The sequence below is a fragment of the Plecotus auritus genome (assembly GCF_963455305.1).
Source record: "Plecotus auritus genome assembly, chromosome: 9".
NCBI lineage: Eukaryota > Metazoa > Chordata > Mammalia > Chiroptera > Vespertilionidae > Plecotus > Plecotus auritus.
Window position 1 is genome coordinate 10,640,297 of NC_137783.1, and position 14,102 is coordinate 10,654,398.

General features: G+C 42.1%; 1 protein-coding gene across 6 annotated transcripts in view; it reads left to right on the forward strand.

Annotated features, from left to right (window-relative positions):
* Positions 1–457: 457 nt before the first annotated feature.
* The window catches only part of NRAP (nebulin related anchoring protein), a 66,755-nt gene continuing 53,110 nt past the window's right edge, over positions 458–14,102 (forward strand). For 3 of the 6 annotated variants that reach the window (XR_013961661.1, XM_080688528.1, XM_080688530.1), the window contains exons 1-11: positions 458–770; positions 1,092–1,186; positions 1,753–1,840; positions 4,710–4,814; positions 5,211–5,315; positions 7,288–7,392; positions 8,070–8,174; positions 8,919–9,026; positions 9,299–9,403; positions 11,093–11,200; positions 12,570–12,686. Coding sequence is in view for 5 of the 6 variants with exons in the window: in XM_080688528.1 (XP_080544654.1) it covers positions 699–770; positions 1,092–1,186; positions 1,753–1,840; positions 4,710–4,814; positions 5,211–5,315; positions 7,288–7,392; positions 8,070–8,174; positions 8,919–9,026; positions 9,299–9,403; positions 11,093–11,200; positions 12,570–12,686 (1,113 nt within the window). In the remaining variant the exon portion in view is untranslated. Of the gene's footprint in view, positions 771–1,091; positions 1,187–1,752; positions 1,841–4,709; positions 4,815–5,210; positions 5,316–7,284; positions 7,393–8,069; positions 8,175–8,918; positions 9,027–9,298; positions 9,404–11,092; positions 11,201–12,569; positions 12,687–14,102 lie in introns of all 6 variants that reach the window. The other 3 variants (XM_080688529.1, XM_080688531.1, XM_080688527.1) reach the window with 2 other exon arrangements.

The following is a 14,102-nucleotide window of genomic DNA, read 5'->3' on the forward strand; positions in this document are numbered from 1 at the left end:
ACAGGCCTTTTTGGCACAATAACATACCGAGGCCAAAGCACCGAGGGTTCTCATTTCTGCATTCTAACAGAAGCTAAACACAGATTCATATCTTAGCCAGTTTCCAGTTGCCAATATTTTTAATATGTAAAGCTAAGATTCACATACGGTTTTTACCCCTACCGTGGTGTGAATCAGTCCTGCTTTATTTCCTGTATTTTGGGGAACTGGCCTTTCTACTTTAGTCACCCTGTTCACAGAGCAAGCCTTTCTAATTTGATGGCCGGGGGAGGGTGTGTCGTTTTCTCTGGGGTTCTTTTCTTGGGCTATGATCACAGCTAGTTGAGAAACGACTCCATGCTGCCTACTCATACCCCAGGATTTGGTCATCCACACAAACATGATGCTGTTGTGAGTTCATTTTTCTATTTAGAGAAGCATGTCAGCTAGAAATACCTCTACCTCGTTTCCCAGACGCATGCGTGTTGAGCGTGTGGCCAAAATAGCCCCTTGAGCAAGTGGCAGCTTTAAAAGCCATCCAGCTGCTGGCTTCGAACTAGAAGGTCAGCAAAGGAAAGTGGAAGTTGGGTTCTGAACAATCACGGTGCCCCAGAGTTGAATAGTGGTCGGGATTTGGGAGACTTGAACGACTAGACCGAGGCTTCTCCTTGGATTCCTTGCCTGTTGCCTGCCTCTGTCGCCTCCCCTGGGAAGTCAGGATGAATGTGCAGGCTTGCTCTAGATGTGGCTATGGAGTGTACCCCGCTGAGAAGATCAGCTGCTTAGATCAGGTCAGTAGAGTTGCTTGGCCTTTGGGAAGAATTACAAACGTGGGAAATTTATCTTCTCACGTAGGGACGTGTGGATTCTTTTGAACCACCCAAAAAAGATGTATTTCTCACCCTTTGGCAGTTCTACCCAGTTCTAGCTATGTCTTCTATATTGTCTCAAAAAACGTCACTCATTTATATAACATACTGTAGCTGTGTGTTTTTAAATCACCGTTTTATGCCTAAAGCTCTTTTTTTTTCCCTAACCCTGAAATATATAAGAATCTGGAGTCTGAAAAAAAAAAAGAGTATTTTGGTAAATCTTTTCTATATGATTTCTAGATATGGCATAAAGCATGTTTTCACTGTGAAGTTTGCAAGATGATGCTGTCGGTGAATAACTTCGTGAGTCACCAGAAAAAGCCATACTGTCATGCGTAAGTGTTTGATGGCCCTCCCCAGTACTCCTGAGTTTTGTTTATTTTTTTCAAGTAGCCAATCAGAGGTTCAAAATCACGCACCCCGGGGGTAAATCCGAGAAATGTCATCTCAAAGGTTTTTACTTACAATCACTGATGAAACTTAAGGCAGGACTTTATGCAGTAAATAAAAAGTTGAAAGTTTCATATTTCTTCTTATAAGTAAAAGATAAAATCTACCCGCTATAACCCCATGTCAAACTATTAAATATTGTTCAAAACAATATAATTGCCATGACGTATGCATATAGAGCTTTAACAGTTTTTCTTTTAAATAATTTCAGAATCCTTTTGTATTTGTTCAGAAAGTTTTTAAGTGATCATTTCCAGTTATATTTAGTCTTTAAGTTACATATATTGAATTTATTTTATTTATTTTCTTTAAGACTTACTGTCTGGAAAATCATGAATTATTAAGTTTTCTATTCAGTAATTTTAAAAAACGACTGTGCCTTTGAGATAAGTCACTCCATCATCTTGGAGAAAGTACATTTCCAATTTGACTTTATACCAATTTTTTGTAGTCACAACCCCAAGATCAACACTTTCACGAGTGTCTATCAGACGCCATTAAATGTAAACAGGAGGAAGTCTCCAGGAGACCTCCATGGGGTAAGTTACTTACTTTTGAATTTCAAAACAGCCTTTAAAGAACGTTTTTTAGCTCAGACGCCTATTAAGTTTTCAAGTATGTCTAAATGTGAACTTGCCCATTTTCTCCACATACACATGCATGTAAGTGACAAATATTGCTATTGGTCCTACCACAGTATAGGGGCCAGTATCCAGGATAATTGTGCTTGAATATCTGAGGTGCTTATATCCAGAGTAATCTCTCTGGTCTGCAAGCTTTGGACACATTGATGACAGTTTATACAATAGGCCTTGTATATACCAGGAGCCTGATACATAAAACAATGTTTTTATAGTTAGAAAATGATACAAAAGCCTTTCTTTTGTTTCCCCCATAATTCTCTTAGTATAGATAAATTAAAAACCTCTAGTACGACCATTTTAAATCTCTCGGAACTCAGTAGTGCTTAAGATTATTTGCAGCCTCTCTTTCCCCTGGGGGTAGCAGTAGGTCAAAGATTTTTATTTAGAAGTGATATTTGGGTGGACAAGGAGGCCACGTTGATCAACCATCCTCTTTTGAAAAACCAACAGTGGAGTTTTGTCAAATAACCAGCTATTGATTGAACAATTGAATTTATTAAAATGATGAATCATTTAACTTCTCTCTCCCCCACCCCCACCCCACCCCATGCACCACAAGAAGTTCTTTGGGGTGGAGCTAGTGGCTTTCTAAAATTAGAAAATTACACATTGGATGGAAGGCACTCTAGAAACCTTCCTTCCCAATGTTACCTCATTTCCTACTGACTCTCCTGCCTGCTCAGGCCATACTCCTCTCAAAAAAAATGTGTATTAGATCAGCCTTAGCCTTATCGTGTGGCGCTCTACAGATACCATCAAGATAGCCTATTTGGCTAAGTACTTTGCACTAATTTTGACTTTTTTTTTTTTTAACAAGCTTATATAGCATTTACTGTACATTTTTTGCTTAATTCATTTAATGTACATTGTAGTCCAATAAATTAAATGCTATTCTTATCCTATTCTACTGGTGAGGGAACGGAGGCTCAGATTGTTGTTCATTTATCATTGGTTTCTAAGGATTCATGAGCCTTAAGAAGTCACAAGCAATCTTAGATTACTGAGAAGGCTAATTCCTTCAGGATTTTGTTTTCATCTCTTGATGTCTAAGGGCACCTACGTGATTATTTTAAAAATAAGTAAGTACTAAGGCAGAATTTCCTGTTTGGTAGATGTGAATGAAATTTGTGGACGAATGAAACATCTAGGTTCTTTTCTATCCAGAGAATGAACATTAGCCCTTAGAGCTTCCTAACCCACAAGTAGCATGTAGGCCTTTTCCCTCAACTTCTTCCTGCTTCCTCAGAATAATCCTGAATCTGGTGGAAGGTCTCTGGGGATAGACACTCCTCAGTGTGGGATTTGTGCTGTGGGAGGGGGACCGCAAAGATGTGGTTATGATTCCTTCATTCAGTGGCTCTCAAGGAGAGCAATTTACCCTCCAGGGGACATTTGATGGTGTCTTTTTTGATGATCACAACTGGGAGGGGGACATCTGGTGGACAGAGATCAGCTATGCTGCTGAATATCCTGCAGTGCACAAGAAATGCTGCCTTCGTTATGTAGCGTTCATGGTAGCTTCTTAAATCCAAGGGGGAAAGCATGTAAAACCTCTCAATTTATATACCTTGAAATATACATATTGGAGCTGCATTATCAAGCCTAGAAAGTCAATGATGGGAAGTGCCTGGATGAGGAACTAGAATCCCTGGGTTCTACACCTGGCTCTGACAACCCACTGAAAAATTTTAGTGAGTTCACTTCTTTCCCCTGACCTTTCTCATCTATAAAATTAATGGTTTAAACTTTAGCTTGTTAATATTGCAGGTTTTGGGGCCCCATTTTAAACCTCATAAATTATGATATTTGGACTTAGACCTAAAACCTTTGGATTTTTTATTTTATGGTTAGTCCTTTTTACATTCTCTTTAAGAAATCTTTGCCTATTTTATGGTCACAAAGATATTGTTGAGATGTCATACTCCCAAATTGATCTATACATTCAATTCAATCCCCAAATTCTAGGTTTTGTTCATGGAAATTTATTAACTAATTTTAAAATTGATATGAACCTACAGAAATTCTAGAATAGCCAAGAAATCATGAAAGACAAAATTGCAGGACATAGGTTACCAGATTTTAAGACTTATAACAAAGGTAGTAGTAATCAACTTAGTGTCGAATTGGCATAAGAACAAATAGATCAGTAGCATATAATCCAAGGTCCAGAAATAGAACTTCTCCTATATGGTCACTCGAATTACAACACAGGCACCACTGCAATTCAGTGTAGCAAGAATGATCTTTAAATAAATGGTGAGGGAGGGATTGGATATTTGCATGGAAAAAAACGAACCTTGATACCTACCTCACATTTATACACAAAGATTAACTAAAGATGTGTTATGGATCCAGATGCTAAAGGTAAAATCATAAAACATAAGAGAACACCTACTTGAATTTGGGGAGCCAGCATTTTTACAAGCTCCCTGGGTAACTGTTGCACAAACTAAAGAATTGCTACTCTAATGTCTCGTGTTTTCTGAGGTTAATTTAACCTGAATTCTCGCTGTGTGATAAGCTCATGGAGACTTTAAGTCCTTGCAGTTGCACTGCTGAAGTGAGCTTTGCACACAGCAAGTGCTCTATACGTGCTGCCCATCTGGTGGAACAGCTGAAACCACGAGGAGGCTGACAGCGCTGTGTGTTGTGGTGCAGTGAGGACGTGCAGTTGAGACTTGGGAAAATCCTCCCAATTCATCTGTAGGTTATTTCTTTTCTTTTTTTCCGATGGAAACATTACTGACAACATCTTCATTGGTAGGTTGATGAGCAAGACGATGGTGGAAGGTTTAAATCGGTGTTTCAGTGGGACATGGAATCCAAGGATGGGGCAACCACATCTAATGAGCGACGGTTGGTGAACGAGGTGAGTTATGAATGGGTTTGGAAACAGAACAGAATGACACCCTATGCAAATGAAATGCATTCTCATTACTGCTAGACAAATTCAGTTAGGTTCTTTTTATCCAGTTTGTAAATCCAACTGTCCAGTTACCTTTAGAACTCTTCTATGATATACGTGATTCTCCGAAAGTTCAGTTGCTTAGGACATGAGGTTATTTTTATAGTTTGAAAAAAAATGAACATTTTGCTTAGCTGAGACCTGCCATATACCATTAGGGGAGTGTAGTTTTTAGAGAACTTCTCGCTGATGTTGACGATGTGTGTGAGCATTGCTGGGAGGGTGGGGCTGGTAGGGGGAATCTTACCTACCAAATGCGTGTGGGGGGTGTTTGTATGCATTTGTGTGTTTCCTTTTTAGAGACCCTATTGGACTGGATATGGGGAAGGGAATGCTTGGTGCCCAGGAGCTCTGCCAGACCCTGAAATCGTAAGGATGGTTGAGGCTCGAAAGTCTCTTGGTGAGGTAAGGGCCCTAGAAATTATTTTAGCCATTCGTTTAAATGTTCCTTTATTTTAAAGTGTGGTAGACAGAGTATTGGCCCCTCCCCCAAAGATCCCCATGTCCTAATAACTGGAACCTGTGTATATGTTACATGTCCAAAGGGACTTTGCGGATGTGAGTAACGTAAGGATTTTGAGATGGGAAGATCATCCTGGATTATTAGGGTGGCTGCAGTGTAATCACTTGGGTCCTTATATGGAGGGAGGCAGGAGGGTCGGAGTCAGAGGAGAGGTGACATGACAACAAAAGCAGAGGTCAAGGCCCTTTGGAGCCAGAAGCCAAGGAATGCTGGCAGCCTCTGGAAGGTGGTGGAAAAGGCCAGGAAACAGGTTCTCCCCTAGAGCCTCCAGAAGGATCAGCCCTGAGGGCCCGGCTTAGGTGTCTGATGGCCAACACTGTAAGAGAGACCTCACTTTAGCAGGTTTTCGTGTGAAAAAGGCAGTGGTAGCCCAGATGGTGGAATCCTTAACAATTTGCACAGAATCCCTTCCCGTCCTCCCCACACACCCGGGGCACCTGCCCTTTGAAGAAGTCACTTTGGAAAATATGGTTAGTCTTCAGTGACTTTTCCTTTAGCAGATGGAAAGGAAACCATAGAAACACAACTGCTAAGTTTCTATGTCTTATTAGGAAAACTAATCAGTAGAGATACTAAAAAAGCGAGGAGGAAAAAGTAGCCAACATTTTACGCCCAATGCTGTTACAAGCATGTCAAACTCCCGGCCCGCGGGCCACATGTGGCCCACAACGAATACTTTTGCATCCCAGCCAATATAATGGCATGTAAGAAACATTTTAATAAATATTTCATAACTTAATTTTTACAATATCCTGTCATACATAATTATTAATAATGAACTACAATGTTTGCTAATGACTGATTACTATAATCGTGTTGTATTCATTTCCCTCACACACCTTATGTGCAAGCGCACCATTTCTCTCCACTAATACTAGCAGCGAATATTTTAGCAGCCAATTGCCACATCATTAGTCTTTTTTAAAAAAATATATTTTATTGATCTTTTACAGAGAGGAAGGGATAGAGTTAGAAACATCGATGAGAGAGAAGCATCAATCAGCTGCCTCCTGCACACTCCCTACTGGGTATGTGCCCGCAACCAAGGTACATGCCCTTGACCGGAATCGAACCTGGGACCTTTCAGTCCGCAGGCTGATGCTCTATCCATTGAGCCAAACTGGTTAGGGCCACATCATTAGTCTTGTACTGACTAATTATGCCAGTCTAGTTTTGTTTGGTGTGCACAACAGGAAATATTTTGCTTTTGGAGAATAAAAAAAAAACAGGTTTATTTGCGTTACACTTATTAATTTGTGCAGTTATTCAGTGTCTGGTAAGTTAATGTTCAAGAAAAAATATTAATTTTTATTAAAATGTTCTATTATTTTATGTTAACGATTACTCATTTATTTCAGCCCTTTCTATTCAGCATGTCTCTATCAAAATAAACCTACGTTTCTATGAAAATTGAAGCTTTTGTTTTATTGAGGCCCACATAAACTTAAACCTTGTTTATTTGGCCTGTGTTAGCCTTTGAGTTTGACATGCTTGCTGTAGAACTGTCTCTAGCGGACAAGTTAAGGCAGGTCTCCTGCATATTAATGGGTCGATTATCATACATGCGTTTGAATCAAAGAAATGCTCATTGAGGTGTGTCAGGTTCCACATAATATGATGTCAACATGGAAGGGAGAAAGTTTTTTACCTGGGGAATATTATTTGATTCATTTGTGAATAATAGTTCCCAAAATGTGAATAACATTTTCGGATTCATTCCAGGTGGCTGAATTATTTTCCAGGTATCTTATAAAGCCAATTGCATTGGTTCTGATGCTGCTTGCTATTGCCATTTTGTTAGTTCTCATCCGGAATCATATTGGTTCTCATGCTGACCTTGGTTCTGACCAGCAGGAGTACACAGGAGACTACGAGCAACAGAGGGGCAAGGGGAGCTTCCCAGCCATGATCACGCCTGCTTATCAAAGGGCCAAGAGAGCCAGCCAGCTGGCCAGCCAAGTGAGTGTGTTCGTGCTTAGTCACTATTAATTATGCTAATTGTTGTTATTAGTGTACCCCCGGGATTCAGATAAAAGTCAGTGAGACAGTGCTTTTGGACAGAGGCACCGTTAGTGTGGTGTTATGGAGACAGCTGTGTTTTTGTCTCTCCCCTGTTAGTTATCCTCTGTGCCAGGATTGGGTCGCATCCATCAAATGGAGAGAAGATCATGTGTCTCACCCAAAAACTGGGCCAAATAAGTTCTTGAGGTCACTTTAGCATGAAGGACACTGGTTCTTACTAAGCGGATAGCAGACCCTCCTGAAGAATAGCCTAGCTTGCTGGTTGAGACCTCAGATTTTAGAGCCAGAATGCTGGAATTTGAATCCTGGCTCTCTTGCTGGCTGTGTGACCATGAGCAAATCACTTAACCTCTCTAGGCCTCAGCTACTTTTATGCAAAATAGGGTGATGAAGTGAGTTAGCATTTGTTAATGTTTAGCAGTGCTTGGTACTCTCTTGGACTTTTCCTGTTAGCATCATTGCTTTTTGAAGTGGAGCGCATGTAGCAAGCCATACAGACTCACCCCAGGTGTGTGTTCACAGTAGCCCCAAGGTGTGTAACTTCTGGAGAACTCCAAGGAGAGGTTTTCATAAAGGCCAGTGAGTATGACCTTGACCCTATACTGTCTCCTCAGGTGGAATACAAGAGAGGGCACGATGAGCGAGTCTCCAGGTTCACCACAGTGGCGGACACTCCTGAGCTGCTACGGGCCAGAGCTGGGGGACAGCTTCAAAATGATGTAAGAAATGATGAAGGTGGAGACTCAGTGATTCTCATTTATGACTCCCCATTCTTTCCTTACTTGAAGGAGGAGGGAGGGGGAATGTGGGAGGCATGTCAGTCCTACACAGGGAACAGAGAGAACTTCCTAAGGTCAGGTATGGTCGGATCAGATAAGTCAGCTCACATACTAGTAGACCTTGTGAAAACTCAGGTTTAGAGAGAAAACAGTGACAAATCAGACGTACCTGATGAATCGGAAAGAATTCATTTTATATTCTCTCCTTGCCACTGAAAATTATAGACCACAACTTCTAAAGAATTTCTACCACTTTTCATAGTCTAGTTGCTCCATAGGATAAGACCAAGAACTCACTCCTGTTCTGAGTGGGACGCTTAAACACAAGTTCAGGTTCAGCTGAACAAGTGGCTTCTATTTGCCTTGGGTTGAGAAGCCTCTCTTGGCTCCCAGACTTGAAGCCGTATTCCTCTGCCCAGCCCTTCACCTGGCCCACACCAGGTGCTGCACAGGCACGTGTTGAATTCTACATTGAGTTTCATGTGCCAGGCACTGTGCCAGGTATTGGGAATAAGAAGGTAAATAAGATGCACAGGATCCATCCAGCTATAACAGCTGTGACATAACAACTGTGAATAGGGGGTTGTGGGGTGTTTCAGGAGCCTTAGCAAGCCTTCCCACCCTGATTGCCTGGTAGATAGCGGGATGGTGTCATGTGATTCAAAGTTTGTTTTCGTTTTCCAGGTGATCTACACTGATGACTATGAACAGCAGAGAGGCAAAGGCAGTTTTCCTGCTATGATCACACCTGCTTATCAGATAGCCAAAAGGGCCAATGAGCTGGCGAGTGATGTGAGTGTCCCCAGCAACAAGGGGAGGAAACAGGAAGTTACCTGGGCCTGACAAGTCCAACTTCCTGTCTCCTTTTGCATGTACTCTGGATCCAAGAAGTAGCTTTTCTTCATGGTTGTCAGTCAACTTCAATACAATCTGGCACTTTATGTCCAAGCACACTCCCGGGACCCAAACATAAAAAGAACATTCCACAGCCATTTAGGTTTACACTTCTGGCCTCTGTGCATAGGAGGATGAACTCACCAGGTTTGTCCTTTCCCTTCAAACAGGTGAGGTACCACCAACAATATCAAAGAGAAATGAAGGGAATGGCTGGCTCAGCCACGGCAGCCGAGGGCGCATTGACGAGGGACTATGTGGACCAGTGTGGTCAGGTATGTGATAAAATGACTTTCTGGGAGAATGGCCCTTGGTGATGGTCAGTTATGTAGCCTGGGACACAGCCCATGGCCATTCCATCAGAGGTTGCGCCGTGGCATATCTTTGCCCTATTTATGAAAGGTGGATTTTCCAAGCCAGAAATTAGCGGGCAAGCAATTGCATAGGGATCATCTTGAACCAGTTAGCAAAACAGATTCCAAGCATCCATCCCCCCTTTTTTTTTAAATAAAGGACCTATATCAAGATGGTGGTTTGCCAAGAATACAGCATTCTCATCTATTCCCTGAAGAACGGTCTCAAGGACTAAGACTGGCTACTTTTAAAAAATATATTTTTATTTATTTTAAAAGAGAGAAGAGAGGAAGGGAGAGAGAGAGAGAGAGAAACATCAATGTGATCGGCTGCCTCCTGCATGCCCCCTACCAGGGATTGAGCCTGCAACCCAGCCATGTGCCCTGACTGGGAATCGATCTGGCAACCTTTTAGTGCCTGGGACGATACCCAACCAACTGAGCCACACTGGCCAGGGCAGGACTGGCTATTTTTAACCCACTATTGCATAAGCACAAAGGGGATCAAAATATGTGTCTTGAAAAATATTTAACAATTCACTGAGCAGCAGGGCTCATTTTTTTAGAAAGTGGAGTTTCTTATCTGGGTTGCTAGATAAAGCAACATTCCAGAGAATGCAAACCCTTTTCCCAGTTTTACTTCTTAAATGAACTATACTTGATAGGGTGTAAAAAGATTGAGGTAACAATTACAAGCTACTTTTTATTTGCACATCCCTATTTTCTGGTACTAGACAGGTGTCGCAGGGTTTGAGAAAGAGAACATTTTTTCACTGTTGTAAGTAAAGAACATTGGGAGACCAATTGTGTGTACTGAAGAGTACATTCAATGAGCTTAGTTAATATTTTTTTCTTGATTGGGCAGTTGTGTGAAATTTTGGCAGTAGGTAGACTATACAACATAAATGACTCACTCGACATAATTTATAAAAATAACAAATAACTTATTTCTCTCTTCAGAGAAACAAGTTGTCCACGTGCGGATATAATCATGTGAAGATAGTTTGCGACTCCATCGCAAATGTCTGCCTGAGCAGAAATATTTGGTTTTGAATTAAAAAGACCATTTTATGAAATTCCACAATAAGTTAGTTAAATGGTCTCTGAGTGCTTTAAACTCAGTGAGAATACTTTTTTTTTTTATTGATTTCATGTTTTAAATATGTTGTGGAGAAGGTTCAGGACAACTTTTTAAAAAATCCATATTTGGCAAAAATGATTTTGTTCTAAATGTGGGCCTGAGAAAGGTAGCATTCAGAGCTACTGGGAGACAGGAGGGCTTTCCTGGCATCCACTCCAAAAGGAATTCTCCATTATCCATGGGCCTGAGAGACTGGGAGAGTGTCTTGATTTATCTGGTGGAAATGGACTATGATGATAATGAGAATAGCCACCATTTACTTAGTGCTGACTGGGGACTGGGCCCCAGGAGGTAGCGCTGACTCCATAGTCTGCTGCCTTAACCACCACATGGTACCACTCCTGGGGAGATCACTGGAATGTCCAATGTGGACGGGCCTCAGTGAGAACAGAGTCTAGGAAAGATCATTGCTCATTCCCCACCCATGCAGGGAGGGGAACGTTACTGATGGAAGTTTTTGATCAACTCAGCAGGGTTACTTGGAGGACTATGACGAGCACAGAGGGAAGGGCAGCTTCCCCGCCATGATCACCCCAGCTTATCAGAACGCCAAGAAAGCCCACGAACTCGCTAGTGATGTAAGTACCACATTGGACCACCCGCAGATCCACGGAAGCAGAGGAAAAGTGAGACTGAAGGCTGTGCTTACTGAAACCTACACACGGATACATTTATTAGAGCCGAGCCAAACTAGAATGCTATCTCTCAATTTCTATCCAGATTTTTGGCATCCACTGCTTTTGTTCTGACTGTCTGGTCCCATGTATCTGCTTCAAAGGAGATTGATATGGACCAGCCGTGGGCAAACTACGGCCCGCGGGCCGGATCCGGCCCGTTCGGCTGTTCTATCCGGCCCGCGGAGCCGAGAGAGCGGATGGTTCTCTTCCTCTCCCCTCCGCTCCTTTACTTTGAATTTATATTCGTTCACACAAACACTCCATCCATGCTTTTGTTCCGGCCCTCCAGTCCAGTTTAAGAACCCATTGTGGCCCTCGAGTCAAAAAGTTTGCCCACCCCTGATATGGACAAATGGCATACCTCACTTTAGGTCAGCTGAAGCCAGTGCAAATGCTGGCCCAACCAGATACGCTGGGGCTAGGACACTCTGCAAAATAACTCATCTAGAAATCAAGCACTTTTAATAGCTAATTAGAAAAGTCATATGATTATCAGACTGGGTGTAACCCAGGTGATAAAATGATTTTTATTTGCGGAAGGTTGGCCAGCTGGCGGTCCTTGAGAGACAGGCTATAATTAAACTTGGTAAAGTGACACACACTCTCTTTAGAACTAAGACACCAACTTGAACTTGGTCTATAATTGGAAGCCAGGCATTCAGTTCACACCACTTTGTCCTTCTCCATTACTCGGTTACTATTCAGTTATTAAACCCATTTACCCAGAGCAGGGCACTTTGACCCCGAGGGGAAATAGAAAGACACATTCATCTCTCTGCCCGTCCTCAGCAGATAAGATGAGAAATGATGTTGAAACCTAGGGCAGACGGTTTGGGACTGCACCTTTTTTTATGCAGGATTAGAGTGCAAAGTGTGAAAAGGGCCAGTAACTTTTTTTTTTTTTTTTTTTTAGTGAAATTCTTGTTTTTGTTCTTATTCACCTTATTTAAAACGTGATCCTGTATTTCAGTTTACAATTACATTACATAGAAAATTTATAGAGTATTTCTAGGGTGCGAAAAGGAGCCATTTTCCATAAAGATGTACTGACAGTGCACCAAATAAAAGTGACCTGGGCCAATAACATTTTAATACGAAAGGGACTGAGTGGTATGTGGTTTGTATGGAGAAAAAAATCCCATATGATATTTGTCCTTCAGGAAATTCTGTGAAGTGGATGTTGACATTAAGTGTGGGGTAATTTGAGGGTAAGTTCTGCCATGGAGCATGAAGACAGTAACCCTGGACCCTCTTTGCGTGTGTCTTTCAGATAAAATACAGGCAGGACTTCAACAGGATGAAAGGTGCCGCTCAGTACCACTCCCTCCCGGCCCAGGACAACTTGGTTCTGAAGCGGGCTCAGAGCGTGAACAAGCTTGTGAGCGAGGTGTGTATGGGGGACAGTCGCTACTGCTTGCTATCACTCCCTTTAACCCCCATAAAGGGCAACCCTCCCTCCCCCCAAAAAAAAACTCCATATAAAGCCACATACACTATACCTGGGCTGCCATTTCCCAAAGAACAAATGTACAGTGAAAGCAATTCACAGGCGAGCCCAGAACGAAACCAATTCATAAATAACAAATTTAGTTTTCCGATGGCTCAAAAGCTTCTCCCTGAATTCTTACAGGGCTGAGCTATTCAGAAGTTCCAGACAATAGATTTCTAGTTGCCAGAATATTGGGTGAGCTAACCTTTAGAAATATCTGTCATCATTATAGAGTGGGAATCAATGAACAGGAAGTGGCTTGAACTTGAACCTCTCCCATTCTCTCATCATTGTAGTCAAGTTCCCGAGAAAATTGTGGGTACTACATGAATCACCTTTATCTTAGAGGCTGAACTGGCTGCCAGAGGGTGTGTTTTGTTGGTCCTACCCAGTGATTAAGATATTTAGAACTGTTAGGACTCTTTGGTAAGGAAATCTCCCCTCTAGTTCTTCATGTCCTTTTTAACTCCCAGAGTCTCATTTGCATTACCTGTCTGGACCCTAAAGGCATTTGAATTGGCAACAGATCATAGAAGGGAAGAATGCTATATGAATGTTGGCTGAACCTTGCTCTTTTTTTTTCTTTTTAAAATATATTTTTATTGATTTCAGAGAGGAAGGGAGAGGGAGAGAAAGAGAAACATCAATGATGAGAGATAATCACTGATTGTTTTCTGTGCAACCTGGGCATGTGCCCTGACCATGACCGGGAATCGAAACATGACCTCCTGGTTCACAGGTCGATGCTCAGTCACTGAACCGTGCCTGGTCACAGGGCATTAGATCTGGGTGGGACCTTTACAGCCTGGAGGCCCCTCCTTTGTCATAGGCCTGGAAAAGTAAGGTGTCTCATTCTGGTTCAAAGAGACTTTTAGGGACAGAACTAGAACTAGAAGGCTGACAGCATAGTTCTGCCATCCAGGAACAACACTGTTACCATTTTGACCTTTTTCCGTGTGAATAATTTATAAACAAGTCCATGAATGTAAGAACGTATAGTTTTAGAATTAGAATCCAGCTGTACTTTTTAATTTTATATCCTATTGTGAGCATCAGCATCTTGCATACCAAGGCGTATAGTCACCCTGGCCCAGTGGTCGGCAAACTGCGGCTTGCGAGCCACATGCGGCTCGTGAGCCAGTTTGCGCTCTGTTGACTAATGAGTTTGCCGACCACTGCTTAATCACTAGGAACAACAACAGCCTGTAATCATTGGAATCGAGAGTTTAGGTCAGTGGTCGGCAAACTCATTAGTCAACAGAGCGGCAAACCGCGGCTCACGAGCCGCATGTGGCTCGCGAGCCACAGTTTGCC